This window comes from Ascaphus truei, chromosome 4 (assembly GCF_040206685.1).
Source record: "Ascaphus truei isolate aAscTru1 chromosome 4, aAscTru1.hap1, whole genome shotgun sequence".
NCBI classification, from domain to species: Eukaryota; Metazoa; Chordata; class Amphibia; order Anura; family Ascaphidae; genus Ascaphus; species Ascaphus truei.
The window spans coordinates 316,551,828-316,571,623 of NC_134486.1; the positions used below are offsets into that span (position 1 = coordinate 316,551,828).

General features: G+C 39.7%; 1 protein-coding gene across 1 annotated transcript in view; it reads left to right on the top strand.

Annotated features, from left to right (window-relative positions):
* ME1 (malic enzyme 1) overlaps positions 1–19,796 on the top strand; it is a 352,953-nt gene that overhangs the window by 274,006 nt on the left and 59,151 nt on the right. Inside the window, exon 8 of the mRNA XM_075597942.1 lies at positions 15,514–15,623. Coding sequence (XP_075454057.1) covers positions 15,514–15,623 — 110 coding nt within the window. The remainder of the gene's footprint in view (positions 1–15,513; positions 15,624–19,796) is intronic.

Below are 19,796 nucleotides of genomic sequence, written 5' to 3' on the forward strand. Positions count from 1 at the left end.
CATTCTCAATAAACGCATGAACCGCACATCAACCGCGCATGACCCGTGGCTGAGAACGCAACATGAATGCGGCATGAATGCGGCATGCACCGGTGAAGTGGGTAGCATTCGAAAAAAAATCCCGGAAAAATGCGGTGATGTTTTAGAATAAAAGGGGCCGCGACAGTATGTAAGCAAGAGAAAAAGAAGCGCAAAAAGATAGCACTCTAGTATACCGTCTGCAATATCAAAAGTGTATATTATTTATTAGCTGTCACAAAACAGAATAAAAGATAGCACAGAATTTTAAAACATGGCATAGATCCCCTGTGCGTAAACCGAAGCAATATGCTAACTAGCATTTCTGTCATATCATATACAGTAGAAACACTGTTAGAAGCCAGGTAGATGGATGAATAATATCCCGGGCTTAATCACAACTTGGAACGCATACAACTGGTGACGTCATTCTGCTCATGCGCAATGAGATTATTCTCTCTCTGCACTCCTGGGAATCATTAAGGTATTTTGGAGACTTTCATTTTCACCTGGCGATCGCGTTTTTGGCACAAATCTAATCCTTTTTAAGTGTGCATACTATCCTGCCTACCCCACCACTCCCAGTTGAAGACATCTGGCCGAAACGCGTAGGAGTGGGTGCTGTAGGCAGGATCCCCTGGTTTCTCCCCCTCTTGGGATACGTAAATATACCTCTTGAGCTGCTGCTCAATGCATGTTCTGTGATTCTTTTATATGCATGTAGGATTGTGCTGAACACATTATACATCTCAGGATTGTGTACTTATTACACTTGGACCTACATCATCTGTTCAACATCTGTGTCTCTTCAACAGGACTGACTTTTTGCATTGCTATTTGTAGCTAGTTTGGGGATTATAATCCACACTTTATCCGTCCTATGGCATTCTATGAAGTGATTTGACTGTATTAAGAGATTCTGGTCTCAGCTTCTTCACATTTCCTGTATATATTGGTGATGTACTCCCAGCTACTCCCTTATTGCCACAGAGTAGCACTGTCTGCAGTTTCTCCTTGAGATATTGTATTTTTCTCTTGGGATCTGTGATTAAGCCCGGGATATTATTCATCCATCTACCCGGCTTCTAACAGTGTTTCTATATGATATGACAGAAATGCTAGTTAGCATATTGCTTCGGTTTACGCACAGGGGATCTATGCCATGTTTTAAAATTCTGTGCTATCTTTTATTCTGTTTTGTGACATCTAATAAATAATATGTACTTTTGATATTGCAGACGGTACACCAGAGTGCTATCTTTTTGGGCTTCTTTTTCTCTTGCTTACATACCTATTGGCCCTTTTAGCACCATTGACATACTAATTAAGTATTTATAATTTTGTCAGTCTATTGGTTGCCTTCATTGTGCAGTTTTGTGGATGCGGGGTCCGTTCCCTTTTTTTTAGTATCTATCTATCTATCTATCTATCTATCTTATTCGCTGTAATTGGTCCCTGTGAGGGGTTATCCCGCTGCTCTGGGATCCCTCCCAGGTGGATGCTTTACCAAGGAGGAAAGAGCTCTCCCCAGGCTCCCAGTGGCAGAGGATTAGGCCTCCTGTGAGCCATACAGAGATCAGCACGAGTAGTTCCCTTAGTCATAGGGAAAGGGGGCTACATAGGCTTATTAGGAAAACGGTTTGCTGTCTTTTTAACCACCAGTTGCTTTTCTGATACTGTACAACCGATCACTTGCAGATTAATGCAAGATTTTTTAAAACGGCACCTCTTGAAAGAAGCTGTGCATTAATAAAAATGTTTTTTAAAAGAAATAATGTTAGGATTGTTAACTTATTTCTTTGTCATTGGATTAAGCTATTTACAGCAGAGAAATGTACTCCAGGTCTTTTCAGCATTGAACAGGTTAAGTATTTGCATTATCCCATGCGCACAGTTTATTGTATGCCTCTTTTGTGTAATACAGAGTAGTAGGTTTTGATGCTATAGTGATTAAAATAGGAATTTCTACTGCTATTCAGTCATTGGTTCCTACTGAGGGAAATTCTTTATAACTATCTCCCACGCAGTGCTAGCTTGCCATTTTTTCATATAGAAGTAGGAGTCGGTTCAGTAGAAAAACAGATGGGTAGCTGTCTCAGGCTCACACTTTGGATAGAATAATAGAAGTCTCACTTAATTGCATAGCCGGCAGTTTTTTCTAAGGGTGGTAACATATAACTTCAAAGTGAATCCCTTCTCTCTTTTACCAGCTTGTCACCCTTTTTAATAACCTCCCAGCAAGTGATCGGCGGATGGCTCTGTATGTGCTACATTTTGGGCATGTCTTCCTTTTATTCTTTTATGGGAAACCAAGTAAATCCAAGAGTGGGAATGCCTTTATGCAACAGGAGCTGTCTACGCAGACGAGAAGCCTAATAAACAGGCCCCCCAGGTCAAATTGTAGTAAAATTTAATTAATGAGTACTGTAGCTGCAAAATTATATTACTTTTTTTTTTTTTAAGTGAGAAATCTAATGAACCGATTTTGTTTTGCAAAGTAATACATGTCCTCATCTACCCTTGGAATTTTCAAGCCTAATGTAAAATATTTCAGAGTTTAACATCGGCCAGAGAGAAATAAATATAAACCTATTTTGACAAATACGATTTTTAACCAAGCAGCTGTTACTAAACAAGGAGCTACATCTCTGTCATACTGAAATAGGAGAAGCCGTAAGCAGCAGTTCTGTATCGTTTTAGGAAAACAGCCAAAGATGTGTCGGGCTTAGAGAATCCCTAACATGGAGAACCGCAGGCTTCAGTTTTCAGACCAAGCGCAGGCAGAGTGACTGCATCCAGTGCAGAATTGCAAACTGCACTCGTTTTAGTTTACAAGTTGTTTTCTATACAACAGAGATGTTGCATGAACAATGGTTAGGCCAATAGGAGAAAGAAATTATAGGTCAGAAGTGGCTGGTTATAGGAAGTATATGTAGCGGGGTCCCCATTCCTTGCCTGGGTGTGGGGGAGCTGCTCTGCATTGCCCCACTGATGAGCCGGTGATCCGAGGCTCCGCTGGATCAGGAGATCGGGGAAAAGTTGTGGTGGCCATTTTGAGGTTGGCGCCGCATATAAGTCTATGGGACTGTGTGCTGCGGCGGCCATGTTGAGATTGGAGCCAGCAAAGAGGACGATGTGTCCAGGGACCGAGTAAGCCCCTGGACAAAGCCAGACTTTGCCCTTAGGCCCCAGTAAGGCCCCAATCCCTACTGATACCAGTATTGTAGGGAAGGCCCTAGATAGGGACCCTCCCTAGTAGAGATTGACAACACACACCACTGCGCACTGGGACGGATGTCCGCGCAGCGACCTGTGGCCTTCGGATGAGACCGCACGTGGCAACCAAGCAGTAAGGCGTGAGGGGAGTTTTGCAGACCCCGCATCGTGGCACCACTGATGCGCCTCTGCTAACGGAGGATCCCTCTAATTCCCTGGTGTTATCCAGGAAGGAACCCACCGTGCACCACCACATTTCAGGGAGGGTAGCGCTACCTTCACACACATAGGGGTGGTGTTTGCTCCTGGGGTGGGACTGGAGGAGGGACACTGGGTTACCACACTGGTACTATCCCAAGCACACCAGCAAATCTACAACAGAATGGCTGAAAAAGAAAAGAATCAAGGTGTTGCAATGGCCCAGTCAAAGTCCAGACCTCAACACGATTGAAATGCTGTGGCGGGACCTTAAGAGAGCTCTGCATAAACAAATGCCCACAAACCTCAATGAACTGAAGCAATGTTGTGAAGAAGAGTGGGCCAAAATTCCTCCACAACGATGTGAGAGACTGATGAAGTCATACAGAAAACAATTACTTCAAGTTATTGCTGCTAAAGGTGGTTCTACAAGCTATTGAATCATAAGGTATACTTAGTTTTTCACACATGACTTCTCCATTTTGGCTCTATTTTTGTTAAATAAATCATGGCACAGTGTAATATGTCATGTGTTGTGGTTCATCTGAAGTTGTATTTAACTAATTTGAAGACCTGCTAAGGAACAGATGATTGTTATTATGTCCTGATATGTAAAACCATGGAATTCAAAGAGGGTGTACTTTCTTTTTCACACCACTTATATAGGATTGAAACAGGGGTCTTTGGACCTGAACTGCGTTAGCCTGACGGGTCTGCGTGGCTAACATAATGGTGGCTTTAAATGTCCTGCATCTTGCGGGCCAATAGGAAACCGTGATGTCAACCCTTGCGGCTGCCTATTGGCCGCGTGACGAAGGGACATTTAATCATGGAGATACCGGCACACCCTACGGAGGTATCTCGGGAAGCAGGGGTTCCCGGAGCTGAAATGGCAGTCGTTCAGCTCTGGGAACCCCTGCTTCAATCCTATAACCAAAAAAAAGAAATGCAACCAGGGGTGCTGATTTCATGACTCTGCAAGAGTGCTCTGTAAGCATAAATATTCTACAAATCCTAAAATGTGATTAAAATAGTTATTCCTCTATGTTAAATGTAACGTCAGACACAGTGCCACTACTTTTATAAGTCACTTCGACCACTGCCAATGACAATATAAATGTCAATATAATTCTCCAACAACTACTTTCTGTTTAGATTTTGTCATTATCACATACAGTAAATTGTCAATACAAATGTTTACTTTAATACACACTAATATGAATGACAAGTTTTAATTTAAAGAGACATGTAAATGAGGCTGGTAGCTGAACAAGCAACCCTTGGGGTGGGGGGTGTCAATGCCATTTTTTAGTATATTTCAGGGGGGGCCAACTCCAGTCCTCAAGGGCCACCAACAGGCCAGGTTTTCAGGATATCCCTGCTTCAGCACAGGTGGCTCAATCAGTGGCTCGGTTATGCGTGAGCCACTTGTGCTGAAGCTGGAATATCCTGAAAACCTGACCTGTTGGTGGCCCTTTAGGACTGGAGTTGGCCACCCCTATAATATTTCAGTGTCAATCATTCTAATGATCCCAAAGGGGTATCTAACCTATCTAGCTCTTTATGCATAATGGTATTTTATCAATTCAGTATAGCACATTATTAAAGGCACAGTATTGTCGTGCCAAACATACTTCTCAGCATCCAGCATATTTTCAATCATTTGCAGCAAGGCCACGTAAAAAGTAAGTATGCATGGAAAATATATTTCTCAAAGACCAGTATCAGATTTAAAAACTGCTGGTTAGGTACTGTACATTTTCCACATCTTATGTAAAATCACGAGGCATCTGTTTATTCTTTGAATTTAATTTCATGTCAGCTATCATAAACGAAACATTTCCTGGCAATCCATGAACTGAAAATGCATTTTGGTCTAATGTTTTAACCATGGGCAAGTTAGGTGTGTCCCATGTGTTAGGTATTACTGTCGTTCCTGTCTACAGATATTGCATAACAGAACAAAATAATAAGCTAAATATCAGTAGAGATATGCAAATACTTCACTGGCAATCATGAATCTGGCAAATTCTGGGGGCCTATACATAGAGTGTGGCATAAAGTGATGCATGGAAGAGTGCGTCTTGGTGCGCTAATGTATAAAACCAATTTTTGAGTGGTTCGGCAAGAAAAAATATACAGTATGCTAGAGAGTAGAGTTCGAGATGGAGCCTGGATGTTGTTAGTGGTATACATTTACAAATGATATGTATAAACAAAATGCAACCATGCACCACTTTTGTGCACCATAAATGCGGCACAATTGTTGGACAACCTTTTCTTGGCATAAAAGGCAAAGTAGGCACATGACCTTGGAGCCTGTGAGGAAGATCCCCCTCCCTCCTCACAACTTACATAGAAATAAACACACAATGAAGGTCTGGAGGTACAAAGGCAGCGGCTTATATTTAAACAAATTAGAAACCCTGGTAAGTGTCAACCCTGCCAGCATGCTCACCCCCGGGTAAAGGCCGTTGGTACCCCAACCATGGCCCGCAAGACCCACCAAGCCAGGACGCCCACCGGCCTGGCTGTTTAGCGAGACTGGGCCCCAGAGAATTACGCATAAATGAACCTGGCCCACTCGCCAACACAGGGCTTTTCTGCATAGAGCCCCCAAAGTCCTTCATTTTCTTCCTCTTTTTTTGTTCCAAACAAACATCAAATATGCGGTTAGGAAGGGCGTGGGGAAGGGGTTGGGGAGGGCAAAGCACGAACCACACGAAAGCACAAACCGGCCGCATAGATAAAAGTGAGGAGGGGAGCCTAGCCCAGACGGTCAGGTGTCCTGTCGCCAAAGGGGCTCCAGGCTGCTAGCAATTCTTAGTGCATTCATACTGTATGTATGAACATGATCCACACCATAAAAAAATTGTGCATGTGTGTAAGAACATGACTAATGACATAGCAGCACATGCCGCTAATCATTGTAGGTGAGAATTTTATTTTAAAGCAATGCACTCTTTCAATTTGTTTCTAAAAACTATTCTTTATACACACAAAAAAAAGAAAAGAAAGAAAAGTGTATAGGTGCACTCATTATACCTCCCCCAAAAATATAACTGTAATCTATAAAAAAATATTTATATTTATCTGCACAATTCTTTATTGAATGTCACTAAACATTCCATAAAAATACTATATAAATATGTGAAACATTTTATTTACAGTAGTACTAAGATCTCGCCTCTGCACAACTGGGGCACTAGGAATAAGTATCCACCAATGTGCTAGTTGTTGGAATAAAGACACAATTTTTCCATCCAATATTTGAAGATTTATGGGACTCAAAAAACTTTGTGTTAGTGAGCACAAATGTTCAACAGGTCTGTGTAAGACAACTATTTCTGTGAACTTTCGTTATTGACATTTTGTAAAGCGACCACAATGCCTTGTACTTATTCATGTCACGCCCAATATGACCGCGCAGTACTTTGCATAATTGCAAATGTTGAACACAAAGAATGTACATTTTATGCACAGGTACAGGTGTACTATACAGTCATTAAAACGTTATGAAGTGTCTAATACAGGAAATGCTACAGTTTTTCAATGCAAAATACACAGTGCATTCTTTCCCTCTTCATTTAAAGATCACAATCTCCTGATTCACATACAATTACATAGGAAACTATTTTATTATTTTGTGATGTTTTCTGGTAAAAACATTAGCAATAAAAATAGCTCTTTGTGCACAAGTTGAGTATCTGTCAAGCGTTTAGAGGCAGGTTTGTAAAAATTGTCGATAAGCTGCTAAAACCAAAGACTTTTTAATAAAGATATAAACAGTAACATTTTGTTCTAGCCTTTGTACCGCTTTCTAAAACCAGTGCAGAGGAAATGATCTGGTTATCTAGTTTATTAACCTGGAAACTGTATGATCACTATAATTCTATTGTTCGACTGTTCTATTTTTATTGAAATTCTATTTAAAAAGGTGTACTTTATCCAAAAAGTTTAAATGTCTTTTATGCTTAAAAATCATAACCATAGACATGCTAGATCTAAGGGCCTTATTCTATTAAGTGCTATGGTGATCCGGCACGACTGCACTGAAACTCCCATTGAATTTAATGAGGATTTCCATGTGGTAGCGTTGAATACACGTTATTGCACTTTTTAGAATCCGGCCCTCAACTTGACAATTGCAGATCTACACATAAAAAACAGTTCAGTAAGTCAGGTGGTTTATTTCCATGATGAGTGTGCTATCAGGTTTGGGAGTAACGACGATAAACGGACGAAACAAACATAAAATCAATTAAAATTGGAGGAGGGCGTGAAGGCGTGTATGTGCTACTGATCAAGCTTCATCGTAATGTGCATTACATTTTATAGTATATCATGCAACCAAAGCTAATGATCTGCACAGGAAGTGACTATTAGAAGTGGAAGTATTTTAGTCTAACCACTTTAAGTACCTATCAAACAATAAGTGATAGGACACTAATATACTTATACTGTATGATAGTCAAGGTACTGTGTATCCTTCTGTCTAGTATCTGAATGTAACCCAGATTTGTGAGTAGGAACCCAAACTTGGGACCTCTCACCACTAAACTGTTACAATGAAACTGTTTAGTTGGGTTTGTACTTAAAGTAGCACTTCAGTGAATTCACAAAGTAGCTACTATAGTATATAGCATCAGTGTACTGTAGATGTTGATACTACCAGCTGAGTATGTGACACTAGTAAACAACTTGCAGCAGTAAGTAATGGTATATCAGATTCAGTAAGTATATTGCACAACTGGTTCGAGTGCTGTTGCTGCCCACGACTGCAGTCTGCGAAGCGCTCCAACCGCCAAACGCCCACGCCACACCAATGAGCTGACATTACTAAGGAAGTGACGTCAGACGTACCCGATGTAAGATTCACCTGAATGGCTTCATCGGGGGCGAGTTCCAAGGGAAACAGGTAGGTTTTTTATATGTTATCGTTGCTATGGTTACTAATTGACTCGGGCAGCGCATTGGTGCCGCGAATGTCAGTCAGACATGGAGGTGAATGTTGTATACGCCCTCCGTAGCTCTATTCCTTCGCTATTGGGGGCGTCTAATGTTAATCCACCTATTGTGTGTCTAACTTCACTGTGGGGAGGAAACAAACATAGATGATTGGCCTACATGGTAACACTTGTAGTTGTAATCCTACGATGCTAGTATTGGCCACTCCTCCGTTGCTATGGACATCATAATAAACTCCGGTTTACTGTTGTTACCCGCTGCGACTGTTTATTTATCTCCAAAATCATTGACATCGGCGTATGACTATTCGGTGGTAATGTCTTGTATTGCCTAATTGCATGTTACCTATTGTCAAATATTGATTGTCAGCCGAAATGCATGCTCACAGATCGTAGTACCATTGCTGCACGGATAACATAATAATATATCATGATAGACTAAAACACTTTAAGATCATATTTGCGAGTTAACATAATCAAAGCTGAGTTGTGAGGTGGCCTAAAGTATAGTCTACCCCACCAAATGTCCTCAGATGTAAATAATACATGATCGTTGCTGTGTAGATTAAACTGACGTTTATAACTGATTTTTGATGCTGAGGTCTATCCAAAAGGTAGGATCCGTTTTAGCGCTATTTATTCTCTATTGGGGGCATATGGAGCTAGTTCACACTATTCTGCCAGATACTGACACCATTCTCAGTGTAAAAGAGATCAGATGGAACAATCACCTGATTGACTCCAAATCGTGGGTATAACCCCACGACACTGCTGATAAACATATCTACATGATCATAGGGATCTTAACAAACTCTGATTTTTGACACTGTTTTATTTCCCCCTTTCTTTTCATTGTGGCCATCCTGATCAATGTTGACCTGTTTAATTATGACTATGTAATAGATATTATCCAATATTATAATTATATAGTGCACTTTGTCATAATGATGGTCATTGTCAACATTGTAAGGTGGATAGAAAATACCATTACCTAACCAAATGTATAATGGCTATATAGTTACCGTGATGATTTGTCATGATAGACAAAAATGGGATTATGGCGCACAGCCAAGAGAGTGGGTCACAAAAATACATTTGAAAAAAGTTGTAACTTTATTAGTCCATATTAAAAACCGAGATGTTACAAACCTCCTACGCGCTTCGTGCGCGTTGCACTTTATCAAGGAGTGATAAAGTACAACGCTGTAACTCTGTGCTCACCACAAACAAGGCGGGATCCCGGTACTGAGGTGGGAATTGGTATAGACGCCACCCACAGCCACGGGGGCACGTCTGGAGTGCGGATGGTCAGGCAGTCGGGTCAGGATTGGAGAGAGAATGATTAGGTACTTGCCGAGGTCTGAGGTAGGAGCTGGTAGAATGGTCAATGTCCTCCGTTTTAGCCGTGGTCAGGGGTTGGAGCCAGTAGGTGCGTAGACATCCATAAGCCGTGGTCAGGATTGGAGAGATGCGGAAGCTCAGAGGTAAGCCGGGTCGGTAAGCCAGAAGTGCGGAGTCCAAAGTAATAGCCGGGTCGGTACACAGGAGGTCAATCTGAAACAAGGAACTAGGAGACAAAGCAAGGCAGGACAAGGAACCAGGAAGTGGGAGAACAGCGCTAACTGGAACTATGCTCAGCCAAAGTGCAAGTGGCACAGCTGAGCATATATGGGAGAGCATAACCAATGAGAGAGGGGGGCGGAGTGGAGGCGCGGCCTCCGGAGGCACGAATAGGAGGAGAGACACAGGAGACAGGTGGACATGATTGAGAAAGTTTACACGCAGCTTGGGAGCGGTGCACACACATCACGTGTGCGCGCCGTGCGACACTGATGCGCGTTGCAAGCGGGAGGCGGAGCCAGACTCCGCGACGTCTAGAAAGCTCCTGGGGGAGCGTGCGTGCTGTAAGGACAGCGGGGTTGCACGAGACATCAGGTAAGGAGGGAGTGCGTTGCGGGGGACGCGCTCTCCGATACCTTACAGTACCCCCCCGCCCCCCTTTGAAGAGCGGCCTCTGGACCGTACTTTGCGTGAAACCGCTTAATGAGGTTGGAAGCATGTATTTGGTGATGAGGTATTCAAGATCTTTCTTCTGGACCAAATCCCTTCCAATATACCAAATACTGTACCATTTGAGGGGCTCAAATCTTTGTTCTTTATTGTATATCCATATGTCCTTAATCTACAGATGAGGGCAGAAAATAATGTCTGCTCGTAGAATGTCCAATGAATATAGCACTTTGGCCAGGATTTTCATTGACTTGAATAGCAGTTAATACCGTGTGAAAGCGTAGAAATAATATCAATAAGTCAAAGGGTTCAGATATCAGAGTGAGTTTATTTGGTACCAAGGTACTGTATGTAGAAGAGAGAGAATTCAAAACGAACTCTCTCCTCTCTCCAAATAATGATTGACATCACATTTTATACATTTCAAAGGAGTAATACACCCCTGAAGGGGCTGGCTTAGAGACAAAGAAAAAATATAGTGACAACAGATACAAAAAACCTTACTCAGGCTAAAATATATGCTTCGTAAGATAACTAACCTTTACCCTACATATTTCCCCGGAGTTTGGGGCCTTCTAACCTCCTGACTTAAGGAATAAACCTTTTTCAGCCATGTTGTGCAGCTGCAAAATAAGAGAGGCGGTGGCTATCTCACTCATAGAAACTATTGTGAATGCAATTATTTCAAGAACGTAGACATTATACGAGGGTTGGTCTTTGACAGTGATGCTCTGCAGCCTCATCATGGCAGCTTTCATATCCAAGCAAACAGCTGCCATACACATACATACAAACACACAAAATGGCTGCTGAGACAAAATGGTGGTGATGATAGTCTGCTTTCATATAGCCTAAGCCACACCCCTTATTTTCAATCTTAACAACCGGATCGGGGTGCGATGCCGTGTACCACTTAGTGAATCCCGGTTTGTTGCGTGCTTAAAAGGATTGCAAGCTTTTCAAAAGCTAGAAAGACAAAGTCGTCCTTTAGGCATGTTAAGAGTAATTTAATACATATACTCAGCCAGCATTTCAATGACAAAATACAATATAAATTAAGATAAAAGATAAATTCCAAACCTACAGTACTTAGAAATAAATTGCGGTCCGCTGTGAAGATCTTTAGACACATTCTTAATTCGTGCCAGGCTTCGTGTCTGAAGTTCTGCAAAACTAATACTAAAATCATTGCAAAAGCTACTCAGCCATGTTTACTTTGGCTTCTTCATTTAATAGATTAATATAATTCAAGTTGCATTGAAAGCTGGGATTTCAATAAGACTCAGATTTAAAAGAAAAAAGATAAAAAGCTTCCTGTAAGACTATCCATAAACAAGAAATATGTAATAATTTCTACTCCTTTTATTCTTTTTTTAATTTTTTATTGTGTCTGTGCTAAAGAAGATTTTTAATTGTTTGTGCCTAATTTTAAGCAATCTCTGTAGTGGAGATCCACAATATGTTCCAGTGTTTTGAATCTGAGGTTGTATTTATCTAATTTTAAGACCTGCTAAGGAACCAATGATTGTTATGTCCTGATATGTAAAACCATAGAATTCAAAGAGGGTGTACTTTCTTTTTCACAAAACTGTATGCAATTCGCCATATTTATTTTCAGGGAGAATGCACTGTTTTACCTTAAATATTCAATGCTGACTTTGGGTTTAATAAGTGATCAGGGATGAAAGAAAACAATGGCTCATGTATGGAGAACAAGACCACATTGTAGTATGAAGTTTGTTTTAAATGTATATTGACGGGGATGCAGCTTTTAGTACTTAAATCTAATCACGTACTGTAGCATTTATACGTAAGATCTACTGTAATAATACAATGAGGCAATAGTTTGAGTGTGAGTCTATGTTTATACGTATACTTGGAACAGACTATATCTAAATATCAAAGTATTATGTATGTCAGAGTGAAAAATAGAAGTATAGTGATTAGTCATTTGTTCTGCAAAATATCCAGCCTACACAAAATAAATATGGTATAATATTGCACTGCACAATGCAATAAACTTTCAAATGTTCAGCAGAATTAATAAATCAGCCTTTAGACATTAAAAATAGACTATTCACTGGCATTAAAAATGCCGGATACAGCTAGTACATAATCATAGACTATCAATAAATGTTTGTTAGCCTCTGTGGAAAAGAAACAGTCAGGGTTTGAGTAATACTGTACGTGGGCCCTTTTTATTTATTTTTTTATAATAAAGTGCTACAAAGAAGCCACGTTTCAGGCTCTACGTAAGGTAGATGTATTAATTGTACTGTACATTAATTGTGCATGGAACAATCCATATTTTATTTGAAATGTTAGAGTTCTGTAAACCCGGTCAGTGTGTATACCAACACATTTGAAGTTTATCATTCTTGCAATAATTCTAATAATCATTTTTCCTACCAATTGCCCAGACACTAACATATTACATTGCAACTACAAATGCAAAAAAATCACTGGAGTGCTGGGGGACAAAAGATATTTGTCCCTTGATGCAATATCAAAAATAATCCTTTGAGACAAAATAAACCCTTTACATTGACATTATTTTGCCACAATAGTTGAGAACAATTTGTACACATTGGGACATCTAAGAAAAGATTTATTTAACTCACAATAACAATGTTTTGGCCCTGACACAGTCCTTCATCAGGGCTTAATAAAAGTAATAAATCAACTATTAATACACATATATAAAATGTGCATATCTGGAGTGCGAGTAACATCACAACAGGACACAAAAGTCCATCCGCAACTTAACTATACCCCTGACCAAGATGAAGTCCATTGCTTAGATACAAGACGCTACATTAGTTGAGACAGTGACCGCATAGTTAGAACATACAGTACAAATGCTATATAGGGACAACATATCAAAATCAAACACAACCTATTTACAAAAATAACTCATAAATGTTACTAGAACTAGACTGGCCATCACTTGAGTCTAGGCGCAAAATTCATCTCTCCTGTCTTGCCTCCAAATACTTCTTGGACAAGCTACAGTACCCCTGTATCTGAACAAGCTCCTCACCCCTACCACATGCAGCACTTATCACCTGAGATATGACTCCAACTGACTTTTTATGGTCCCAAAGTTCAACAAAGTATCCGGCCGCTCCTCCTTCTCTTACCGTGCACCTCACTACTGGAACAATCTACCTGAGACTCTCAAAGCCGCCACCAGTCTAAGTTATTTCAAAACTAAAGCTGTCTCACATTTTAATGTGGTCTTTAACTGTTACATACAGTACGCCTATAACTTATTTTATCTAACTGTTCATGCAATGTCTTCATATATAATGTATAACCCTGTTCACCTAATGTAATGCAATGTTGTTATATATATAATGTACCCATGTATTTGTAACCATGTATCTGTCATCATAACTCTATGGCCAGGACATACTTGAAAAGAAGAGGTAACTCTCAATTTATAACTTCCTGGTAAAATATTTTATAAATAAATAAAATTATTTGGAAATTATACCTATACAAAAGTAAATAAACATGCAATTTCAAATGTACCAACATTTATTTAAGCCATTTAATCCTTCACATAAGTAATATTAATTATTGACATTGTACTAAACATTATTATAGGGAAAATTTCCCCAAACAATACATTATTTATACTCCAGGTACAGTATATACATATGAATCAAACATGGTACAGCAAAATTGGAAGTGTCTTTAATCGTATATTCTTTAGAAGGAACGCTTATAGTCCCAAATCAAGGGCATCTGAAAATCATCAAAAGACTAAAAAAATGAATTCAATATTATTACCAAACCACAAATAATAAAGTACATCTATCAAATCTCGAAGATAAATTTTAAGGCCTAAGAAATAGAAAACAGGAGAGAGAGATGATTATTGCAGTGAATAAAAAAGGTAGTTTATTTTACAGTATATATATATATAAATATATATATATAATATATACACCAAAAACTCCATCTATATTACCATATATCGACTCAAGGAACTACACCAAAGGACTCCACGTGTAGATAAAAAACATCCATAACGTAAATTGTCATTAAACCCCCTTGGAGTAACTTTAGCCAACGTGTAAATCCAAAAACATTCACGCTGCAATAATCTGCACTCCATAAATAACCGGAAAAACCCCAAATAACCTTCAAAAACTTGGAACTAGGAACAAGAACCGCCCCTCAATGGGGCCGGCCCTACTAGCTACCTTGGCGCGCAATTAGCAGCCACGTTGCTGGACCAGATTTTCTAAATACAAGAAAATTGTGTTTAGAACTGGCGACGGAGAGATGGCCATACCCCCCGGCAGTTCAGCCGATGAGGGCGAACCAGCTGAGTGACTGTCACTCCCCCCCCCCTCCCCGGTCGCAAGCTTGTCTTTCCCCCTGTAGCTCCAGTACAAACTGCAAATCGCAGCTTGAGAAGGTGCAGAGTGACTGGGGCCGAAGCCTTAATAGGCCCCAGTATGGATAGCATAAAGTAGCAGTAATTTATAACTATGTTAATGACCCTTCAGAAACTTTCAGGTGCTTGAAGTCAAAGCAGCATTCCCGACATTTTTACCACATATTTTTGTTTGTAGGATAGGAAACGGGGTATCCTTCAGGGCTTAACCGTGCAATTATTAGCCCCACCTGGTTTCCGAGACACTTATCGGGGAAGTTACCGGTATTACTTCCTATTTTTATAAGGGATTTAACTGGCTGTCAAATACAAAGCCGCAAAACAATGACATTGCAGCTTCCTATTAGCACACTGGACCCGCAACATTTTGCGGCCATTTTGTTTCTTTTGGAGGGAGATTTAAAACCGGTACATAACTAAGAAAACGGGGAGGGGTTCCCCGGAGCTAAAATTAGTTTGGTTAGCTCAGGAGAGCCCCTACCTCCTTGGTTCCCATCCTGTAAAATATAATGGGAGGCGACAAAAAGGTGCAACTTTATGACAAAATGCACAGAACATTTGGTATTGAATACACAATAACCCTCAAATATAATACACAATATAGTAATGTATCTTTAACAAGTATCTTTAATGTTTGACTAGTAATACCTTCCAGTGTATTTGTTCTGCTCCTAACAGTATTATTTGTCATTTTAGGTATGGAATGAATTGCCTTATTCAGTTTGAAGATTTTGCCAATGCCAACGCATTCCGCCTCCTGAATAAATATCGCGATCAGTACTGCACTTTTAATGATGACATCCAAGGTAATTACATAGCTGGACATTATATTGAATGTATGCATATTAGCAACACTGAAAAGAAATGGAGATTAGAATTGCCCTAGCATGGGGAAGTGTATCCACAGCTCTTTGAATAAGGCCCTTAGGGGAATATGTGTCAAGTGTTACAAACCGGAGGGTGCTCCAAAACTGGTGTAAATTGTGTAATTTTAACTCTGTGTTCATGTATCAAAGTTTGCGTTAATGTATCAAAGTGCATTGTCCAATTCTAATTTTTTAACGTTAACCCAGTGCTACTCCTTAAATTGACAAGTGTAAAACAGAAAATGTGAGGCGCTTCTAATAGAGGTGCAATAAATTGTGAGTAATAAATCTTATATAAACAATTCTTTTAAACAATTATTTTAAAGTGCTCATAAATAAGTGAAAAATAAAAAAGTGAACTTCGCTGCTCAATCCTCTGTGGAGAAGATCCAATTCCTCCTGTCATGGATTATAGGGAGAAGCTTGTGGGAAGCGCAGATGTCACCATATGTGGGAAAAAAATATATATATAGTGTAGTGTGTTTAAGCAGATACAGCAATCAAATGAAAGAATCACGATTGGGGACTCACACTTTCCCAGTGAATAATCAGCAGTGGATATGATATGGTAGACTCAGTCAGTGTGAAATGACAGGAATCAGCAGCATATTCCCTCAATGTGAAAAGAGAACACACTTAGTGCAACATTGCATGTTCCAGTTAAATATTTATCAAGGCAATAAGTATTGCACTTACATTTAGCACTATGTGCATAGACACATAACAAAATAGATGCGCAGCTTTTTCTTGCCACCAGCCCTGCTCCCGAGGTTGCGTCGCATCACTTCCGGTCGGTCCGTCGCGTCACTTCCGGTTGCAATCGATCTGCTGATTATTCACTGGGAAAGTGTGAGTCCCCAATCATGATTCTTTCATTTGATTGCTGTATCTGCTTACACACACTACACTATACATATATATTTTTTTCCCACATATGGTGACATCTGTGCTCCCTACAAGCTTCTCCCTACTCCTTAAATGTATGGTTATTTTGTTTCTGGCCATTAGTGCCAATGATATGCTAAAGAGCTGTTCCACCTATCATTACATATGAACTAAAGGCCATTCCGGAAAGCACAAGGATTTAACCTGACGTTTGGTCACACTTAAAGGTGGCATTAGCTCCCTCCAGAGAGACAGATCCATATTTCAGGAACTGCAGGGAGCTAACGCCACCTTTAGGTAAGACATGAATTACCGTCACAGTTATTTGTAGCTAACGCAAGGTTGTGCTAAATTAACCTAACGTTAACGCTATGCTAAATGAGATAAACGACGGACGTTGTTTTTCCATATAATTAGCCCAGTGGATTTGAGTTAGACTCAGGATAAACTTTGCCCTGATCTCACAGAGTTTAGCGCATCAGGGCCTTATTTTCTATCTGCCAAAGTAGCTGCTTGGGCTGTTTTCGACTGGAAATCCTTTTTGAATGAGGATTTTCCAATGAAAATGACCCGTTCGGCAGGTATAGAATTATCCGCCTAGTCCGCTAATCTACTAAGGTTAACTCAAATTCTTCTTTTCCCTTTACTTGTCCTATTTGGCACCGTCTATGACCTCTCTTTCTAGTGTATTTGTTCCCAATGTTATACCTAACATCGTATTATTAATATTGTGTGGATATGCATTTGAAATGAACTTCTAAGCTTTTGAGTGAAACATGTACTCTTGTTTTCTTACATTTATGCAATGCACAGAGCAGTATATATACACTAGACCAGTCATATGTTTACCAAGAAATGCCTCCGAGTATCAGCTCACAATCATATTTGTCACCAATGGTACAAGATCAAGATTGGTGCTGTCTTCTGGGTGTCTAACTTTATAAACTAAATGTTTTTTTAGTCCAAATGGGTCAAAGTAGCCATTCCCGTCATGTGATTTCATTTTCAATATCTCTTCCATTTTTTTCATAAAGCATGTAAAGTAGAATTGCTCCTCACGCCTCATGTGCTCATGTTTCATGTTATACACCCCCCAGTTCCTATGTTCATGCAATATATATATATATATGTATATATATATATATATATATATATATATATATATATATATATATATATATTCATCTGCAGGGAGATGGCAGGCAGAGCCTCCACCTTCTTTTATTAAAAACTGTATTCTGTTAAGGATTTATAGGCTTTAAAAATAAGAGAAGTAATATGATAATGTTTCCTCTGCTCGACTCTGTACAGCAGGGACCTAATGTGTAAGAACACAGTATGATTCCACTTTATATGTCCTTATTGGAGGCTGGTGTGAAGAGATGAGACGTGAAATCTTAAAGCCTCTAGTCTTTCATTTTAAAGGATAACACGCCATACAAAATGAAAAGAAGTGGATGGGAAATATTTGGAGCTATCCGTATAGTATATCATGGGAGACATTGCATTTGGTTACAGGTGCAGACTGCACACGATCTGCTTTAACCATTAGAATTTTTAACAAGAAGTAACAACCTTTTTCAGATTTAGAGTACTTTTTATTAGGAAATCGGCCAGACACATTAGTGTACAAAAATGAGTGGAAAAAAACCCAACACAAATCATATACTTGCCAAAAGAAACTGATAGCTAATTTTGCTACTTGATTATATAAGAAATGGTTAGGCTTTTCTAGTGAATATACATTCAATTATCTATTTCATCACTATCTTTGAGGGTGGCTTTATCCAACTGGGATTTTCTAAATCCACTCATAAACATCTGCAGCTTTTTGTTTAGACCCATGTTTATTATCCAACAATCCTTTCCTGCTTCTAAAATATATTTTTTGTGTGTATTGTATTTTATTGCACGCTATGTGCTTCTTTGCATGTTTACTCTATCGTTAAATTGACAGTAATATGCTGAACTCTAATTAACTTAGGGAGACATGACGAGACGGTAATCATAGTCCTGTTACAATAAATGAATCTGTGATTATGGGGTATCCCCCGTTATATGGTCGTTTCCTGGATCCTCCTGAATTACTCGTCTATAGAAACCAGCGCACTGTATGGCAAAGGTTCTGCATTTATTTCGACGTAGCAGATGTTATTGCTATCACTGGCGTGTTGTAGCGTGACACACATGAGCCAGCAGGAGCAGACACGGTGTTTAAATTAGCCTCTTGGGGGGGAAAGTGATGGGGCTAACACGTTAGTCCCCCTCCCCCCTGGCGCAATAACGTCTGCTACATCTGCATATCTCCAGCACTCATTTAAAAATAAAACCATGTGATGTAAATACTATGATCACTACTGCCACTCCAATATACCCTCAGATTATGAAGAGACATAATTGATCCTAAGTAGGTCTCTTTATGAGTGAACCTTTTTGGGATCAATTATTTGTCCTCATAATCCTAGGTCAGGGGTGCTGAAGCTCCCCCAACAGGTCAGGTTTTCAGGATATCCAGATTCAGCACAGATGGCTCAATCAGAGACTCAGTTGAAGACTTAGCCACTTGTGCTGAAGCAGGGACTGATTGAGCCACCTATGCTGAAGCTGTGATATCCAGAAAACCTGACCTGTTGGGAGGGCTTGAAGACTGGAGTTGAGCACCCCCGTCTAAGGGTATATTGGAGTAAAAACTTCTACATTTAGTATGTGCTTTGCAGGTCTCTTACATACTCTACAGTACAAAAACAGGTTAACCTAAGCATGGAAATACAGTACAGCATATGCCCAGTGGAGTCATTTAGAGATAAATGATTAATCTTATAAATTGCGGTTTCACTGCATAGCTTTGTGCTGTACAATAGTCCCCACTGATTGTGAACTTCAATAGCGAGCCTCATAATTTCTTATGTTAATATGCACAGAAACTGTCAGATAAATAAAGAAAAAAAACAGGATGGAATAGACTATGTCAATAGGGACATCTTTTAAAACTATGTACACCTCTACCCTTTACCAGTTTTATTAGACATATCTGGATCATCTCCTTTCCCCACAGCCTTTTAAACATCAGTGAGCTGCATATTTGTAACACCTTATTTCTTTATAGTTTCCTCTGCTACTTTTTATAAGTTCTCCATGGTGCTATGAATGGGCTATGTGCGGATAATACAGATGTCACACATATTTACCTAGATACAGCTGCTGCAATATGTGCAGTTGGGAATGTTT